This window comes from Mauremys mutica, chromosome 1 (assembly GCF_020497125.1).
Source record: "Mauremys mutica isolate MM-2020 ecotype Southern chromosome 1, ASM2049712v1, whole genome shotgun sequence".
NCBI classification, from domain to species: Eukaryota; Metazoa; Chordata; order Testudines; family Geoemydidae; genus Mauremys; species Mauremys mutica.
In genome coordinates this window covers 6,337,963-6,357,106 of record NC_059072.1, presented here as the reverse complement: position 1 = coordinate 6,357,106, position 19,144 = coordinate 6,337,963, and the positions used below count along the sequence as shown (strand labels likewise).

At 44.8% G+C, this 19,144-nt stretch overlaps 1 protein-coding gene across 2 annotated transcripts; it reads right to left on the bottom strand.

The window, feature by feature from the left end:
- Positions 1 to 1,466: 1,466 nt before the first annotated feature.
- On the bottom strand, positions 1,467 to 8,549 carry SMKR1 (small lysine rich protein 1). Of its 2 annotated transcripts, none has more exons than XM_045016351.1 (3): positions 8,435 to 8,549; positions 7,215 to 7,276; positions 1,467 to 3,785 (listed from the first exon to the last, which is right to left on the bottom strand). In XM_045016351.1, exons 2-3 carry the CDS (start codon positions 7,215 to 7,217, stop codon positions 3,582 to 3,584), a joined length of 207 nt encoding a protein of 68 aa, XP_044872286.1. In that variant the 5' UTR covers positions 7,218 to 7,276; positions 8,435 to 8,549; the 3' UTR covers positions 1,467 to 3,581. The 2 variants fall into 2 exon arrangements, with proteins under 2 accessions (XP_044872286.1, XP_044872362.1); XM_045016427.1 differs by lacking the exon at positions 8,435 to 8,549 and adding an exon at positions 7,999 to 8,344.
- Positions 8,550 to 19,144: the final 10,595 nt, after the last annotated feature.

Below are 19,144 nucleotides of genomic sequence, written 5' to 3'. Positions count from 1 at the left end.
TTAAGTAATTTGAAAGTGCACAGAAGTCACACCACACTGTCCTTTGCCCCAGTAACTGAAAGATGGTAATTCTCTCCCCCGGAGAATCCACTGAACTGATACACTTCTGTGAGGATAGTGGGTCAATGAAGGAGCTGTATGTGCTGGCCCTGCTGCACGTTCTATGGAGCACTCAGGAGATCAGGCAGAGAGCAGGCCCTGAGATGGGAAGGCTCACCACACAAGGAGACAAATCTGAGTCTCTCAGTGGACTGGCAGAAGCTACTTGGGTCTCCAGTTTTTGAAGTCAAACCTCCCTAGCTGAGAGTAATTGGAGAAGCTTTAGATTTACCGACAGACCTGAATGAATTGCTAGTGATGAGCTTTGGGGCCCAACAGTGAGTGAGGAAGCTTTAGGAGTTGTCTGCTAGGTGTGTTGCTCTGCTGGTTTACGAAGCCTTCCCCTTCAGGCCTGAAACCGGGTGAGGACCTTTTCAATTTGCCTGACAGACTTGCTTGCTACCTCTCAGGCTTAGGCAATGCCTCCTCAGAAGCTGCATAGCAGCCAGCACAAGAGTTGCTTTGCTTTTTGGTAATTTTCTCTTTCCTCCATTTTTTAAAAGGAAATTTTCTCCTCCAGTCCCACCTGCCGTGACTGTCAGCAAGAACAAATGGCATAAAAGGAAGGAGAGGCCCTGGCTACTTCTAATTTAGGGTATGGCTACACTGGCGAGTTGCAGCGCTGGAAAGCCTCCACCAGCGCTGCAATCAGTAAGTGGCCACACCTGCAGGGCACTTCCAGCGCTGCAACTCCCTGGCTGCAGCGCTGGCCGTACACCTCACTCAGCATGGGGAATAAGGATTCCAGCGCTGGTGCTGCAGCGCTGGTCATCAAGTGTGGCCACACACCAGCGCTGTGATTGGCCTCCAGGGTATAAGGATGTATCCCAGAATGCTTTTATAAATGACTCTCTTTGTTTTGTTATGCAGCCTCTCTTTGTTTTGTTATGAACGAGCTCCGATCTAAAAAACAAACAAAGCTCCTGTTTGCTGTGATCATCTGTACCTGGCTGTAAACAATCAAATGAGAGGCAGGCAGGGAGGGAGTGAAACAGCGGGGAGTCGTGTTGGCTGCAGGCTGTTTGCAATTAAGAGTTAAGACTAAGGGGTCGGAAACATGTTCTGATTTTTCAATGCAGGAAGCTAAACACACAGTGTTGGCTCCAAAAATCCCCTCTCTCTTTCCCCCCGCTCCCTGTCACACTAGACCCCACTCCACCCCCCTCTTTTGAAAAGCACGTTGCGGCCACTTGAATGCTGGGATAGCTGCCCATAATGCATCACTCCCAACAGCGCTGCAAATACTGCAAATGTGGCCACACACCAGCGCTGGTAGCTGTGAGTGTGGCCACACACCAGCGCTGGCCCTGCACAGCTGGATGACCAGCGCTGCAAACTACCAGCGCTGCAAACCGTAAGTGTAGCCATACCCTTAGTGACAGCAGAAATAGAGCTTGGTTCATTCTGTTTCAAGAGCTATATAGACCCCTTTCACTTGAGCTACAGGTGAATGTCTTAGCAACATAGGCCACATGACATACAGCTAAGTAGTTTTAATTGTAATATGTTCATGAACAATCTACAAACCAAGATTTAACACACTTTGAATAATTAATAGATTTAAGAAAATGTCACACAAAGAGGCTACGTTCATGGAAAGAATTATTTACCCAGCTCTGTTGGGCAGTGTCCCTTGAAAATAAGCAGAAAATGCTGGAGACACCAAGTCTTAGAGGACAGCTGGGAAAGCACAAATACGTTCCAGTGCCTGGATGCACAATTTTTTTCTGGATTCTGGGACGGAACTTCGCACCCGCTCTGCATCCAGGCTTATCATTCATCCAACAGCTTTATTTGGGTATCAGATTGCATCACTTTTCCCCAAGTCTCTTTCACCCCTTCTGTAAATTGATCCTGTACACCTGTCTGACAAATCATCCACAAACTGGTTCAAGCTCTGGTGTAGCTTGGGATGTACTATGCATATAGGGCAGACTGTTGCTCTCTCTCTTTGGAGCCACATTATGGAGGGGAAAGAATAGTCACAGCTGTACGGTGGGAGCTGAGACGTCCTGCTGGATGATGGGGGGGTGTGTGGAATGTGATTCTATGGTGAGAACATGCCATTGTGGGTGGCATGCTGGGCAGTATAGCAGACAGGTCAAGTTCAGTTATAGCTGTGCAACACCACTAGAGTAGCAGGTCTGCACTAGTGTAAAGGGTGGATGTATTTGGCCCTCTAAGCAGAGCCACAGAACTATGAACTTCCCAAATGAGACCGGTGCATAGAGCAAAATCTCCATCTTGCAAGGCCACAGCAGGGCTTACCAGGCATTTAATAAGAAGAAGGGTCAAATTATTATTGGTTCTAAGTTGCTCTTCCAAAGTCCGTAACACACTTTACCTAGAACTCAGAAAGGCGTCAAATTCTTCCTTACTTCAAGGACAGTCAGAAATTGCTTTCAGCCCGATTCTTCAGGGGCTATTCAGACAACGATGCCAAACCTGCAGTCAGGTTTGGCAACCTGCCACACCCCTGGCAGAAACCAGCTGAAAGTTTCCTGCTCATGTTATGCCACATGGGGTGGAGCACAAGCTTTCATGCTGGCAATAACTTGAGCATCCTAGGAAATCAGGATGTCTTCCTCTCTTATTGTAGCCCTGGCTCATTGCAGATTCTCCTCCTCTCCTTTTTGAGGACACTTCTATCCACTCATCCCCTTACTTACTCCAACACATACATCAGTTCTTAACACATTCCCTATTGCCCCCACCCTCCGAGCTGGCAATGCACAAGAACTTGGGATAGTTAAGAAAAACATTTCATACCAAATCCTGGGCCTTGTAGCTGGGAGTGGATGGGATAACATTTGCTTGAACCAGCCCTGTGATAAATATGTGCTGTGGGCACACAAACTTTGCCCAACAGATGACTGGTTAGCCGTTTGCCAGGCGCCCAAGGACTGCATTTAATCGTATAAAATGGAACTGATTGTAGCCACTCTAATCTTTAACACGAAGCTTGTGGCCTTCAGCCAGGATGCTCGGATTGAGAGAGATCACTGCATGCTGGGCCACGAAGTCTCCATAGGCTGCATCTTATGAGACTGCACTTTGGCAACCCTTGGTTTAGCAATGGCAGACACACCAGCTTTGGTGTGCACTGGCTTTCAGGGACTACATTAGATTTATAAGAACAGGCGTAGCAGCAGGAGCTATCAGTACAAAATGAATCTCTCCACCCCCACCCCGCACATCATTAGAATTGCTCATGGAGGCACAATGTTTTATTTGCTGCCAGAATTAGCAAGCTAACAGCCATAGTTAATATTACACTGGCACAGTAAGCATCTTAAATTAACATTTACTACCTTATGCTCGAATCATAACAAGAGTGTCTTAGTACTGGCCTTCACAGTGATTATGGCAAACCATAAGAGTTAAAAACCTGAGTGATCACTTTGCTTTCAATCCTTAACAAGGGTTCTCCTTTTCGCAGTGAAGCTTGATGCATCATGGGTCCCTTGACTTCCATTCGATTACTACTTTCCTTTCTTCCCTTTCTTTTTGGGGGAGTCAGGCCAGTTAAAGCCACGGAACTCCAGGCAGGCAGCAGCATTGTGAGAAATGTAGTAGGCATTGAGCATGGCAGCTGGGCTAAGGATATCCACTTCACTCACGGGCTTCTTTGTTTTCTTCCTGGAGCCTTTGGATTTACTGCGTTTGGATTTGCCACCTTTACCTGCCTGTAAAAGCAGAACAGCAACAAAACACCCAGGGATTGCAAATAGATCTGGATCATGACTGTGTCAGTGCCATCTACAAGAACTCAGAGCACCTCACTCCTACATTGCAATACTACCTTGCTCATCCAGTACTGGGGTCCCACATAAAGCTATATTGCTGTACCAAAATCGTGATCTGCAGCACCCCCAGTGATGTTAGTCCAGGGTCTCTTGACCACAGACTACTATCCTGGGTGTGGATTTTGTTATATGGACTAATGGCCATGACATAGTAGGACAAACGTACCAACTCAATATCTACTCTATGGACCAGGTTAGATTGTGAAAAGGTCACCAGAAAAGAAAGGCTGCATAGATATTTTTGCTAAAACTGGTGGATTAAAGTGAGCAATCTAACCAGTCAATTAGAGCTCCAAACTGTGTTTATATCTAGTTAAAAACTATATCTGCACAGGCTGAAAGTTGTTAGACCATACAGAACAGGTGGTTACTCAGAGCTTCTTGAATGAATGCACTAAAATGTCATTCTGAAGCACATAAAATGTATGTTGTATCACCATCCTCTACCCTTTGTCTGTTTGTCTTGAGATTGTAAACCAGGATGGTACAGCACCCAACCAGGGCCTTTGTCTGCTCCTATAATATAAATATGTACTACTACTGCTTCTAATAGTAAAAACATAACTACCCGCTTTAGCGAATACATCTATACCGAGCAAGTATCTATTTAATACTCACCGAGAGCCTGATCGAAACCCCGCTGAAGTCAAGGGAAAGACTCCAATCAAATTGAATGGGTTTGGCTCAGGCCCTTAGCTCCCACAATGCTGCCACAGAGGACAGATTCTCTGCATATGGTCATTTTGAACATTTAAAGATATAGTCAAGAATCTGTAGAAAAAACATGCAGGAAATATGGAAACACCTCAAGATGAGCAAATGCGACGAGGATAAGGAAGTGTGATGTTTAGGGCTACAGCACAGGTGCAGAGAACTGAATGATGAGCTAGTTTCAAGAGGAAAGGTATTCAAGAATACCTACACTAAGTGATTAAAGGCTCTTGGACTTTGGCCTCATGCCAAACAGCACATCCACTGCACATTGGGTAGCCTGGTGTTACTGCCTACCTAGCGATGTGTTATTTAGGTAATTTCACATGATCTTCTGAATGACTGGATTGATGCATTCTTCACAAGAAATCCATCAGTTGATGCACAAGAGAAACAAATGACTGTGATACAGTTGGAAACGTTACGAACAACATCACTACTTCAGGAGACAACTTTATCACTATGGGAACAGGAGTGCATGTACCACATTTTTACAGCGTAAACTGTGAGAAGTACCTCCATGGCTCAGTACACGTCAGCAGAAGAGAGGCATAAATGGAAACTCAGTGACACAGTCCTGGAACATGACCCATCTAAATTAATCCACAGATAAACATGAAGGATCATGTATGGTCAAAATAAGAGGAAATGCTATTCAAATGAAACACAGAGCCAAACTGCAGCATCCTCAGAAAGAGAAAACCAATCCCCCCCCCCCGAAGGAAAATGCAGAGCACAAGCTGTAGGGCAGTGGTTCTCAAACTTTTGTGCTGGTGACCCCTTTCACATAGCACGCCTCTGAGTGCGACCCCCCCCTTATAAATTAGAAACACTTTTTACATATTTAACACCATTATAAATGCTGGAGGCAAAGCGGGGTTTGGGGCAGAGGCTGACAGCTCGCGACCCCCCCATGTAATAATTTTGTGACTCTCTGAGGGGTCCCAACCACCAGTTTGAGAACCCTTGCTGTAGGGAATGAAGGTTTAGGATACAACACTACCTGTCATGTGGAAAGCAAACTGTTTGCAATCAGACATCTATTAGCATAAATGACAAACTTTCATATAAATAGTAATTGCACAGCTATAATTTGCTGAATACTCATTGTAATGGAACGTGTGTGGTTTATGATGTAAGTGCACTGCTTACATAGATAGATTTTTAAGCAAGCCTCCTGAATTACACTCCCATACATTTGCACCCTGAAAACTGATGCACTGGCAAATTTTTGAAGTGCAATTACCTTCCTGCTGGAAGTTTGTCCCATAGTATTAACGTGTGCACAGCATTTTGTGATCTTTCAGACTGAAAGACACTATATTTAAGTGCAAGTTGTTATGGGGCCACACAGTTATTCAGGAGATGGCAATTGTCTCCCCACTATTGCCCTCCTTCGTTGTGAGAGATGCCTCTAACTTCCCGCTTCTTTGCTTGCCCACAATCATTATCAGCAGTGAAGTACTTTCATTATTTCTGATGAGCTCTAGGTCCCCGTTTCCTGTCTCTCCATTAAACTGCAGAACAGGAAGCTGAAATCTGCATATTCTGCTGACATGTTGCAACATAACCTAGAGGATTCCAACCTAAGGATCTCTTATAAACTTCTCAGGCATCCAAGGGCTGCATCTCACTTGTATGGCATTGAACAGATTGTGGCCCTCCCTCATCTCACAGAAGTATAGCTCAGACAGTTCAGATCCAAACAAGATCTAAGTAGCTATTCTATTCCGGTTCTTATTCCGTGCCCAGCACCACAGTATTTTGGCACCTTCCGAAGATGTTGGACATTTCTACTCTTGTGGAAAGTGCAATGGAATCTTTATTGACCCCAAGTGGTCAGAATTTTCATGTTATGAAGCATGTGTAATACTTTACTGCCTACTTATAAATATGGCAAAGCAGAATCTGGTGCATCCAAACATACAACTTAAAACGTAAGTTAGGTAGGTCAGCTTGTGTTCATCAGCCTTGAAAATGAGCCTTTTAGCTTCATAATACAGTAGAACCTCAATGTAATGATCACTGGTCTTATAAATGACTAGTTATATGAACCGTGTTTATCCCTTGATCAATAAGGTACACAGGTATTTACTTGAGTAAGGAGCACAGGTCAGGTTCACTCACAGCAAGGGTGTACTGACCTTCCTTACACACTGGTCAAAGTGCCTTAGCAACATAACAAAAGTGCTGTTAATGAAGAACATGCTGACATCCTTTCACATTCTGATGTCTTCAGGCACTGGAAATCCCTTAGCAGTGGTTTGATGGACAAGAAGAAAACGATGCAGTGTAACTTGGTGGCAAAGAAGCAGTTCTTTTAAAGAGAAATCAGCTATTTATTTAACCAGTGACTACAGGGACACCAAGCACAATATGTTCATACAATACTGTATGAAGTAGTGAAATCCATCTGCAAGATTGTAACAGGAATATTGTATATGTTTATTACCATTCATTATGTACACTATCACTGAACATTAGTAAGCTAGTTTATGCACCCTGTCTACTCTAATTTTGAACTCCTGTTCCCAATTAGTTTGGATTGTACTGCATAAATAAATATAATTGTACATTAAAAAAATTAACTTGTATTACCATGGTAAGTCCTTTTATTGACCTGAACTGATGGACTCAGCATGAAGCCCTGAAGATAGACCCTGCAATATACAAATCATGCAGAGGGTTACACACTATGCAGATATCACAGTATTGCTCTCTATTCCCCCTCATCCCTATAGCCATTTACAAAAAGGAAATGGAACAGGTAATAAAATGAACTCCCCTTCAAAAAAAACTTCAGTCTTCTACAGAAAACTACAGTAGGCTAGAACTCTTTTAACTGTAAGTTGCAAGAACAGATCTGTTGAATCATCTACACCAGTTCATGATTCCATAGTCTGCTAAAGATTTCCTGCTTTGCTCTAAGACAAGACAGTAGCTCTCTGTTGTAAGAGACTATCTGAATATCAGAAGTGCAATGAGTTAAGAAAGAGGGTGAGGGAAGAGACTTAAATTGCAGCTCACTGTGTTACACAGATAGCAAACTGGAAAAGAACCTAGTGGTGGTAGATGTGCAATAGTTCTGGTAAATTACTACAGTTTATGGTTAACTGCCCTTCCCCTTAATAATCAACTTCAGTTCCAAAATTGCATTTGCGATTGGAGAGGGAAGGAAACATTCTCTCTCCGGTATTTCTTAAGCTCCTATCAGTATCGCAATGCAACGTCACTGTTGCAAAGCAGGGAAAGAAGAAACAGGATAATTCGATCGCCAAGGCAACTTTCTCACACGCGATCAGCAATGCACCGTCGTGTCCAAGGAAGTTAAGCAGCACTGTCTGGAACAGGTTATCACTGGAGGATTTAAAACCAGGCTAACCTCCAGGCAGGAGTGGTCGAGGTGTATTGAATCTTGCCGGAGCTCAGCAGGGATGGACCAGATGCCCTCTTGAGGACCCTTCCAGCCCTACACTTCTGTGATTTATTTTCTCCCTGCAGAAAGGCGAGTGAGGGCCGCCTGCAGCGCTGTCTAGCCAGGCCTCGCACTCCTTCCCCAGCCGGGACCGCCCCCTCACAAGCCCAGAGCCGCACAGGGGAAACGGCAGCTTCCACCTTACACCCAAGCCCCAAGCCAGGCCTGTAACCGCGTAGCCCCCAGGAACACCGCACCGTGGCAGAGCCCGATGAGCAACCCGAGCGAGGGTGCGCGCCTGGCCGGGCGCAGGGCTGCACCCCCCATGGGCAGGGCACACGCTTCCCCCGCCCAACCGGAGCCACCCATCGCCCCCCTCCCTCCGGCGCGCGTGCAAACACACCGCCTCTCCTGCCCGGGCTGCGGCCCGGCGCGCGCAGCAGCACCGCCTGCCGGACCCGGGGGCGGCTCGCGCTCCCCGCCGGGGCCAGGCGAGGCAGCCAGTGGGCGGGGCCTCCCCTTTGTTTACGCCTCTCACGTCCCGTTACCAAGGAGCGGGCTCGGCGCGGTCAGACCCCGCCCCCGCCCCCGCCCCCGCCTGCGCAGTCGCCGCGCCTCCAGTCTGCAGAGGGCGGGAAAGCGCTGCGGGGGGGCGGAGTGTCGCCCTCCCCGCTCTCAATATTGGAGAATCTGTCAGGAAACAGCGCAAGGGCCCGAGCAGCCTCCCACCCCCACACACCCCCCAAAGCGCTAAGGGCCGCCCAGCCTCCCCCCACCCCCCAAAGCGCTAAGGGCCCCCAGCCTCCCCCCCCACACACCTCCCCCAAAGCGCTAAGGGCCGCGCAGCCTCCCCCCACCCCCCCACCCAAAGCGCTAAGGGCCCACCAGCCTCCACACACACACACACACCCCAAAGCGCTAGGGGCCGCCCAGCCTCCCCCCCACACCCCCCCAAAGCGCTAGGGGCTGCCCAGCCTCCCCCCCACACACCCCAAAGCGCTAGGGGCCGCCCAGCCTCCCTCCCACACCCCCCCAAAGCGCTAGGGGCCGACCAGCCTCCCCCCCACCATACACACACACCCAAAGCGCTAGGGGCCAAGCAGCCTCCCCCCACCATACACACACCCCCAAAGCGCAAGGGGCCGACCAGCCTCCCCCCCCCCATACACACCCAAAGTGCTAGGGGCCAAGCAGCCTCCCCCCACACACACACACAAAGCGCTAGGGGCCGACCAGCCTCCCCACACACACACACACCCAAAGCGCAAGGGGCCGAGCAGCCTCCCCCCCCCATACACACACCCAAAGCACAAGGGGTCGAGCAGCCTCCCCCCGCACACACACACCCAAAGCGCTAGGGGCCAACCAGCCTCCCCCCCCACACACACAAAGCGCTAGGGGCCAAGCAGCCTCCCCCAACCCACACACCCAGAGCACTGGGGCCAAGCAGCCTCCCCCACACACACCCAAAGCGCTAGGGGCCGCCCAGCCTCCCCCCCCACACACCCAAGCGCAAGGGGCCGCCCAGTCTCCCCCCCACACACCTCCCGCAAAGCGCAAGGGGCTGACCAGCCTTCCCCCCCACCCCAAAAGCTCAAGGGGCCAACCAGCCTTCTGCCCCCCCATTTCCCTAAAGCGCAAGGGGCTGACCATCCATCACCCCACGCCCCCAAAGCGCAAGCAGCTGACCAACCTTCCCCCCCCCCACACACACACCAAAGCGCAAGCAGCTGACCAACCTTCCCCCCCCCACACACACACACCCAAAGCGCAAGGAGCTGACCAGTCTCCTCCACCCCTCTAAAACACAAGGGGCTGATCTGCCTTCCCTCCCACCCCCAAAGCACAAGAGACTGATGAGTCTCTCCCCTAACCCCCAGATTGCAAGCAGTTGACCATGACCAGCCTTCCTCTCTGCTCCCAAAGCACATGGGGTTAATCAGTCTTTCCCCCACACAAACTAAAGTGCAAGGAGCTGACCAGCCTTTCTCCCCCACCCCGCCCCCCGCCCCAAGGAAGTCACACAACCCCTATTCTCAGTTTTCATTAAAATAAATGAGGACAATTCCTTGTTTTTCAGTGATGAGGGTCAAGTCTCACCTCGCAGACTCCTGTTAAAGAACTAGAGACCCAAGGTGGGTCCTTCCTGGGTGACTGGGCAACAAAATGGCAGATGAAATTTAATGTTGGTAAATGCAAAGTACTACACATTGGAAAACATCATCCTAACTATACATATACAATGATGGGGTCTAAATGAGCGGTTACCACTGTGAAAGTAGAATGAATTATATTGTAAAAATAAGAATGGATTAAAGAAATGTTGTATGTACCTTTAAGCAGAAATACGAAATGTTGAAATACAGGTGCCAGGAAAAGAAACATTAGGCATAAACAATGGTGCTAATGGCGAAACATTAACAGAAGATGGGTAATAGTTAGTATATGCATGCCTAGCCCAGGTAAACTTATCTGATTCTGCTTCCTTTGTTATCTTGTTAAGTTCTCACCCTTTTATCTGTATAAATAAGATAGTTTGTGTCTTGCATGGTGCTCACATTATCTGGGTGTTATTAGCAGAGCGCTGTGCTAATAAAACAGAGTGGTCTGACAAACTGTGAGTCCTGAGTCTAACTTTGACAATTTGGAGGTTCCACCGAGATGGCAACCGTCTTCACTGGGGCTGTGTGATTCCTGACTGTTTTTGTAGGATGACCGTGGCAGCCGGCACCTGGGCATTTGGCCCGAGCGGTCCTCCACCAGAACGGAAAGGTGCACGACCACAGTGAAGTCTACGCCATTGAACCTGTTGGTTCCCACTCTGTTCTGGTAGGGATCCCGGGATCTGACATCAGGAATCTGGTCAGGTAATTATTTCTGTGTTTTGTCCGGACTGAGGACTGTCCTGTCTCTGTGTCTATCTGTCTTCCTGTGGAGTGTTTGAGTCTGGGTGCCATCTCTGTCCGGGGATCGGCCGACCAAGGGGTTCCTGTCCCTGCGGTCTGAGTGAGTGGAATCTGCACAATTGCAGCCGCACCACACTTTGGGTAAAACCCCTGGTGTGAAAGCAAGGGCAATTGAGGCAGTAGCCTGTGGGCTCCTTTTGTGTGTTGCTCTGACGAACCCGAATTTCCTTCTTGTGTGATTGGTGTGTGAAGTCCTCCTGTATGGGTAACCAGACGTCTAAGTCAGGACAGTTCCCTAAACGAACGCTGGCTCATTTTATATATTTAGGATGGGTCCAGACTCCTGTAAGAAGGGTCCGGACTCCTGTAAATTTCTGGAAAAATGGTCTAGGCTAACTCAGGGGGATCCCAAAACTCAGTGGCCACTGTTAATATCTTGGAACAAAGACCGAGTGGACATCTTAAAGGACAAACTCGGCCAACCTAAAACTAAATTGGCTAAAGAAGAGGTTAATTGTTTCATTCAGTGGTGGGAAGAGGCAAATCGTAGCTAGACAAAATCAAAACTCGCCTCTCTCAAATATTCAAATAATAAGTTAAAAGCTTTATTAAAAGCCTCCTCTCCCACCACCAGACCGAGCGCTCCCCTTTACCCCGTTCTCAAAAACCCACCCCGGATCGATCCAACCCCCTTAATTCTCCTATCTCATTGTAAAAAGGACAAAAAGCCCCTTGTTCTGTTCCCCTTTGTTGTCTGCCTCAAAAACTGATTCTTTAGTGTTCCACTAACAATTCAGCAAGGGGAGGGGCTCCTTTCCTTGAACATTTATTTCAAAATTGTGAAGTGACCACAATATCACTCAAACAGTTCATTCAATAAAAAAAAAAAAAAAAAAAAAAAAAACAGGATCGGGCCCAGAAAAGCAGGCAAGCAACAGATAAAGAAACTGAAAAACAGGTTGGAAGCCCTAAGGGCATAGTGTAAGGAGTAAGAAAAGCAGTAAGTGCAGGCATGAACCCCTGGAACAATACTTAAAATGGTGAAATCTGAGGGGATAAAGGTGTTATTTTGGGAGAAAAACAAGTGATTTAAGGAAAGAGAGTGAAAAGTTAACTCTACAAAGGCTGGAGAGAATTAAGCAGTTAAATTTTGTGAAAATGTGTATGTATCTATTTGTGAAAATATGTAAAGTTCTAAGAATCTAAACCAGCACATCTGGTTTGTAAAACTCCTGTTTTGTAGGTGTAAGATAAATTAGTTTTGTTTTTGTTTTTAATGCCACTAAAAAAATTCATTTGACTCTTAAATCAAAGTTGCAAAACTGACAGACCTTTTTGCAAGACACAGGTAATTAGTGATGTTTGGCTTTGGGATTTAGCATTTAACCCTTAAGGGGTAACTTGATTCTTTATAAAATTTAAAATGTTTTTTTAAATAAAAACCAAGTCATGGCTGCAATATGGCAGTCAAAATCAGGAGAATAGGGAGAGATTCTGGAGTCTTTTTGTTTGTTTGGTTTTGTTTTGTTTTTTTGGTAACAATAGCAGATAAGAGCTGTAGTGAAAAAAAAAAATAATTTTTTAACAGTGCCCCTCTGAAGCAACAGCAGAGGTGAGGTGCACAAAACAAAAAGAAGCAATGTTAAAAACACTGAGCCTTAAAATTGCTCTGTGTAATCAGACTGTCACTTTTGATAAGGGTACATGAAAACTCTGTAAGAAAAAAGAAACAGTTACATCGTATGTAAAAATTCATATGGCTAATGTTTAAAAAAAAAAAAAGTTGTACTATAGAAGAAATGTGCTTTTTCCCTAGGACATGTGCAGTGTATATTGTAAAAAGGGGTAAAAAAAAATACAAATGAAATATGCTACTGAATTAAAATCCTATTAGGGCTCCAAAAAGAGCCGCAATAGACTGTTTTCTTTTTCAGATCTCTGTGTGTTTTGTAAGCAGGAGTTGAAAGTGGAAAGAAATCAAAACTCTGGTGGAAGTTGATTGTGTCCCTTTTAAGACAGAGTCTCTGAGCTCTGCTGATGGCTTTGAATCCAAAAGCCAAGCCTGTGTTGATGCAAATTACCTAACTGATAAAGGAAGGTGAAAACTGCCAGCACAAAATAAATTGCCTAAATAAAAGACATGGTATAACAAGATCCCTTTAAGAGATTTGATGCTAAATGTTATTGTTAATATTAAACATTGAAATAAATTTAATGTTAGTAAGTACCCCTGTAACAAGGTATAGTGTGTATGATTTTTGGAAAAATCCTTGAAGGTAATATGGTAATGATGCTTCTCAGCTATCACCTGTGAATAAACTTAAAACACACACACAGGAAAATATGGGGGTAATTCCTCTGTTTTGCCTGCAATCAGCAAGGGTATTTGTAAAAGAAAGGAATCTTTTAAGCAACAATCAATGCCACCCTGAAAGAGGTAGAAAAATGTTATTTTTGTCTTTCAGAAAATCAGAAAAAGCTAATACCAGCTACAGAACAACCTATTAAAAAAACAAAAGTTTAAAAAAAACATACTGCAATAGCTATGGAATGTACTAAAATGCAGATATTTAGAACATAAGATGTTTTGGGTAATATCAGAGAATATTAAGGTTTTAATACATCTGTTAAAGCAAAGAAAAAGATAATTGTTTAATACCTATCAATATAACTGGATGCAGTATGACTCCAGTACGGTAACACAAAATTTGTTAAGTGAAGAAATTGTTGTTAAAATTGCACACCCCAACAGGCTCTGGAAGCAAAGATATGGAAAGCTAGCCCACTCCACAGATTGCGCCTGGGATCCTTCTGGCTACCTCAAACCTCAAGCCAGTGGGCTGGGAGGAAGGGAAACTATTGGACACTAGAGGTTGTACCAAGTGGACTCCTCAAAAGTGGGTATGCTTATCCATGCCTGTTGCTCCAAAGCCCTGTAGTAAAGACATCTCACTAGGATCCTGTATGTGGGATAAAATTAATAATTAGACCAAAGTATTGTATAACGGGCAATGTGTGTGTTAATTCTTGGAAAGAAGTGTTTTAAAAGGATAGAAGTTTTAGCAACCCATCAGTAGACAAATGTACATGTAATGTAAGTACTGTGTTTACCAATAATCACATTTACTATTTGCCACAACCAAAAAGTCTCAGCTTACTGTAAGCACTGATTTAGCTGAGTTCTCTATCAGTCTTGGCATTGAATGGCAAACAGTTACCAATTATCTGTTTAAAAAGGTAACATAGTTCCTAAAAACAAACAAACAAAACACTGTGGGAAACAGAACCATTCATATTATCTGGATGGTCTCCCACAACTACTGGCATACTAATGTTACTACCCCTAATTGTTTTTGGTTTTAAATTGTATGTGTTTAATTGAAATGTTTAAAATATGCTGGTGGATAAAACAAATGTATGCAAAGCTAGAGCCACAGGCCCAAATCACCTCCCAGTATTTTACTACATAATAGTGACACTGGCGATTGATAATCTTAGTGTCAAAAGGGGGATATGTAGAAGCTGGACTTTATAATGTATAATTTGATTTCATCCTGCCAGCCACCCTTTTTGAATAGCAGAAAGAAATGACCCTCTGGAACTGTAAGATTCTGTTTTCCCATATGCATTACAAATTGGGCCCTCTCTAACTCTTTGTTTTAAGATTTAGGTAGTAAGAGACAGGATTCTCTATTGTGTCTATGTTAAGTAAATTAAAGAAACATTGAAGGCCTGGGTCTCAGTGTAAATTGTCTTGGTTATTAATTGTAAAACTTAGCAAGGTTTAATTTGCAATGCCTTTTTGCTCGATATAAAATACTACTGTTTGTATTCTCAATCTGTTTGTGTGAATGAGGAATGAATGCATCAGGAAAAGATAAGGTGTGAAGGCCATTGTTATAGCCAGAGTCAAGGAAAGAAGCAAAAAGACTTAAAGAGTATCAAAGAATCATCAGGCACTGCTTACTACCCAGACGGCTGTTAAACTGTCTGGAATCCGCAGCATGAATACATGCTTTGCCGTGTAAGAATGCACCACCCCCAGCGAACCAATCATCACCTCAGGACCATGCAGAGTCAATTTTGACTCCAGAAGATGACGTAGAGGAACAGCCTGCAATACCTTACAATCTATGTTCTCGTAAGGGTTGCCAGAAGCAGACGACTACCTAAAGCAAGGCCCAAGAAAAAGCAGTAGTGAGCCTAGCGCCTGCTGCCTGGTGGACATAAAACTGTGACTACAGTTCCCTCAGTTGAGGTTGTCAGAACCAGAAGGGCCCTGCCTCCAACATGCACCTCTGGTGGTGCCTGTTCCTCGGCTGTTGGTGTCTGAAGGTCTGGGGAGTCCACAATGACAATTCTTTTATCCAGCAGCAAGTGTGGATAGCTCAGACCCTTAATATTTCTAAATGCTGGGTCTGCAGCCACATCCCAGCCCACTCTCAAACTGATGTTCCTGTCCTGGCTATCCCACTCAATTCCCCAGACCTCACTGGAGGACCTTGTCCGTTTAACACAATATGGAACAGTAATGACACCTGGGAAGAGACTATTGGCAGTTCCTTTAACCCACTTGGGGAGTAATACACCAGGCAAAAAGGCTCCTGAGGTTAAAAGAAGTAGTTAAAATAATGGCAAATAAAACTGAAGAAAGTTTAAGAGCCCTGGCCAAAGAAACAGGGGCGATCCGACAGGTGGTCCTCCAAAACCGTCAGGCATTGTACATAGTGCTGGCGGCCAAAGGAGGGACCTGTGCTCTCATTGGAAAACAATGTTGTGTGTTTATACCTGACGATACCAATGAGGTAATAGATCACGCTAGCCACTTAGAACAAATTGCATATCTTCCCCATGAAGAGCCAAGTTCTTTATGGAAGTGGCTAAGTATTCTCTGGCATAGGAAACTGGTTGTTTCAGGGAGCCCTGACTATCCTGTTTGGAATCCTAATAATTTTTGTATGTTTTCAGTTAGTCTCCTGTTGTACCCAAAATTGTGTAAGGCATGCCACTCAGGTGACTGCCCCAGAACAGAGTGCTAATATGATGATTTTGAATATTGCTGATGAACAAAGAGATAAAGAACGGTTAATATGTGGAACCCAGTAAAATTTTGGTCATGGCGTGAGCTTGACCAAAAGGAGGGATTGTGAAAGTAGAATGAATTATATTGTAAAAATAAGAATGGATTAAAGAAATGTTGTATGTACCTTTAAGCAGAAATACGAAATGTTGAAATACAGGTGCCAGGAAAAGAAACATTAGGCATAAACAATGGTGCTAATGGCGAAACATTAACAGAAGATGGGTAATAGTTAGTATATGCATGCCTAGCCCAGGTAAACTTATCTGATTCTGCTTCCTTTGTTATCTTGTTAAGTTCTCACCCTTTTATCTGTATAAATAAGATAGTTTGTGTCTTGCATGGTGCTCACATTATCTGGGTGTTATTAGCAGAGCGCTGTGCTAATAAAACAGAGTGGTCTGACAAACTGTGAGTCCTGAGTCTAACTTTGACACCACTCAAGAAAGAGATCTTGGAGTCATTGTGGAGAGTTCTCTGAAATCATTCACTCACTGTGCAGCGGCAGCCAAAAAAGTGAACAGAATGTTGGGAATAATCAAGAAAGGGACAGATAATAAGACAGACAATATCATATTGCCGCTATATAAATCCATGGTACGCCCACACCTTGAATACTGCGTGCAGATGTGGTTGCCCCATCTCAAAAAAGATATATTGGAATTGGAAAAGGTTCAGAAAAGGGCAACAAAAATGATTAAGGATATAGAATGGCTTCCATATGAGGAGAGATTAATAAGACTGGGACTTTTCAGCTTGGAAAAGAGGCGACTAAGGGGGGATACGATAGAGGTCTATAAAATCATGAGTGGTATAGAGAAAGTAAATAAGGAAGTGTTATTTACTCCTCATAAGAACAAGGGGCTACCAAATGAAATTAATAGGTAGCAGGTTTAAAACAAACACAATAAAGTATTTTTTCACGCAACGCACTGTCAGCCTCTGGAACTCCTTGCCCAAGGGTATTGTGAAGGCCAATACTATAACAGCGTTCAAAAGTAAACTAGATAGATTCATGGAAGACAGGTCCATCAATGGCCATTAGCCAGGATGGGCAGGAATGGTGTCCCTAGCATCTGTTTGCCAGAAGCTGGGATTGGGTGACAGGGCAAGGATCACTTGATGATAACCTGTCTGTTCATTCCCTTTGGGGCACCTGCCATTGGCCACTGTCAGAGGACAGGATACTGGGCTTGATGGACCTTTGGTCTTACCCAGTGTGGCCGTTCTTATGTCCTTCAGGTGACCCGAGGAAGAGCTTTGCAGAGCTCAGAACCTTTTTGCTTTCCCCAGCAGATGTTAGTCCAATAAAAAGTATTAACTCACCCACCGTACCCACCCAGCTAACATTCCATTACTAGCTGTTTATTTCACTGGTAGGACAGTTTAGCCACCGGTTTCCTGCCTCACCTCATTTGAAGGAGGGACAGCCACACCAATGGCATCATTCAGTCACTACACATTTCATTTAAAGGATTGGATTTTGGTGGTGTTCAGGGATGGGATGGGGGAGAGCAATTCAGGAGTTGTTTACAACGTCCCCTGTAGTCGTTCACTGAAAGCAAAATTCCCAGGAGCAGTCTTTTGGCTGCCTTGATTTCCTTCAATGGGAATTATAGAATCGTAAGACTGGAAGGGACCTCGAGAGATCATCTAGTCCAGTCTCCTGCACTCATGCCAGGAATAAGTTTTGGCTAGATTATCCCTGACTGATGAAGCAGCAAAGAATCCTGTGGCACCTTATAGACTAACAGATGTTTTGCAGCATGAGCTTTCGAAGAAGTGGGTATTCACCCACGAAAGCTCATGCTGCAAAATGTCTGTTAGTCTATAAAGTGCCACAGGATTCTTTGCTGCTTCTACAGTCCAGACTAACACGGCTACCCCTCTGATCCCTGACTGATGTTTGTCTAACCTGCTCTTAAAAATCTCCAATGATGGAGATTTCACAACCTCCCTAGGCAATTTATTCCAGTGCTTAACCATCCAGACAGTTAGGAAGTTTTTCCTAATGTCCAACCTAAACCGTCCTTGCTGAAATTTAAGCCCATTGCTTCTTCTCTTATCCTCAGAGGTTGAGAACAATTCTCCCTCCTCCTGGTAGCAACGTTTTATGTACTTGAAAACTGTTATGTCCCATCTCAGTCGTCTCTTCTCCAGACTAAACAAACTCAATTTTTTCAATCTTCCCTTAGAGGTCATGTTTTCTAGACCACTAATCATTTTAGTTGCTCTTCTCAGGATTTTCTCCAATTTGTCCACATCTTTCCTGAAATGTGGCACCCACAATTGGACACAATACTACAGTTGAGGCCTAATCAGCATGGAGTAGAGCAGAAAAATGACTTCTTGTGTCTTGCTTACAACATTCCTGCTAATACAGTACATCCCAGAATGATGGTTCCTTTTTTTGCAACAGTGTTTCACTATCGACTCATATTTAGCTTTTGAGCCACTATGATCCCCAGATCCCTTTCCACAATACTCCTTCCTAAGCAGTCATTTCCTAGTTTGTATGTGTGCAACTGATTGTTCCTTCCTAAGTGGAATACTTTGCATTTGCCTTTATTGAATTTAATCCTATTTACTTTAGATCATTTCTCCAGTTTGTCCAAATTATTTTGAATTTTAATCCTATCCTCCAAAGCAGCTGCAACCCCTCCCAGCTTGGTGTTGTCTGCAAACATTACAAGTGTACTCTCAATGCCATGATCTAATTCACTGATGAAGATATTGAACAGAACCAGACCCAGAACTGAGCCACACTCATTATATCCTTCCAGCGTGACTATGAACCACTAACAACTCCTCTCTGGGGATGATTTTCCAATCAGTTCTACACCCACTTTATAGAAGCTCCATCTAGGATGTATTTCCCTAGTTTGTTTATGAGAAGGTCATGCGAGACAGTATCAAAAGCCTTACTAAAGTCAAGATATACCACATCTACCGCTTCCCCCCCATCTGTTAAGTCTCTGGAGTACTTCCACAGCTTGGATGGGTCATTCAGTCCATTGTTCAGAGCTTCAGTTTGTAGCAAGGTTCCTCCAGAGGTAAGAAGCAGGACTGAAGACCCATCCAAACTGTGAATGTACTCCAGAGACTTTACATAAGCCAGCAGTTTATT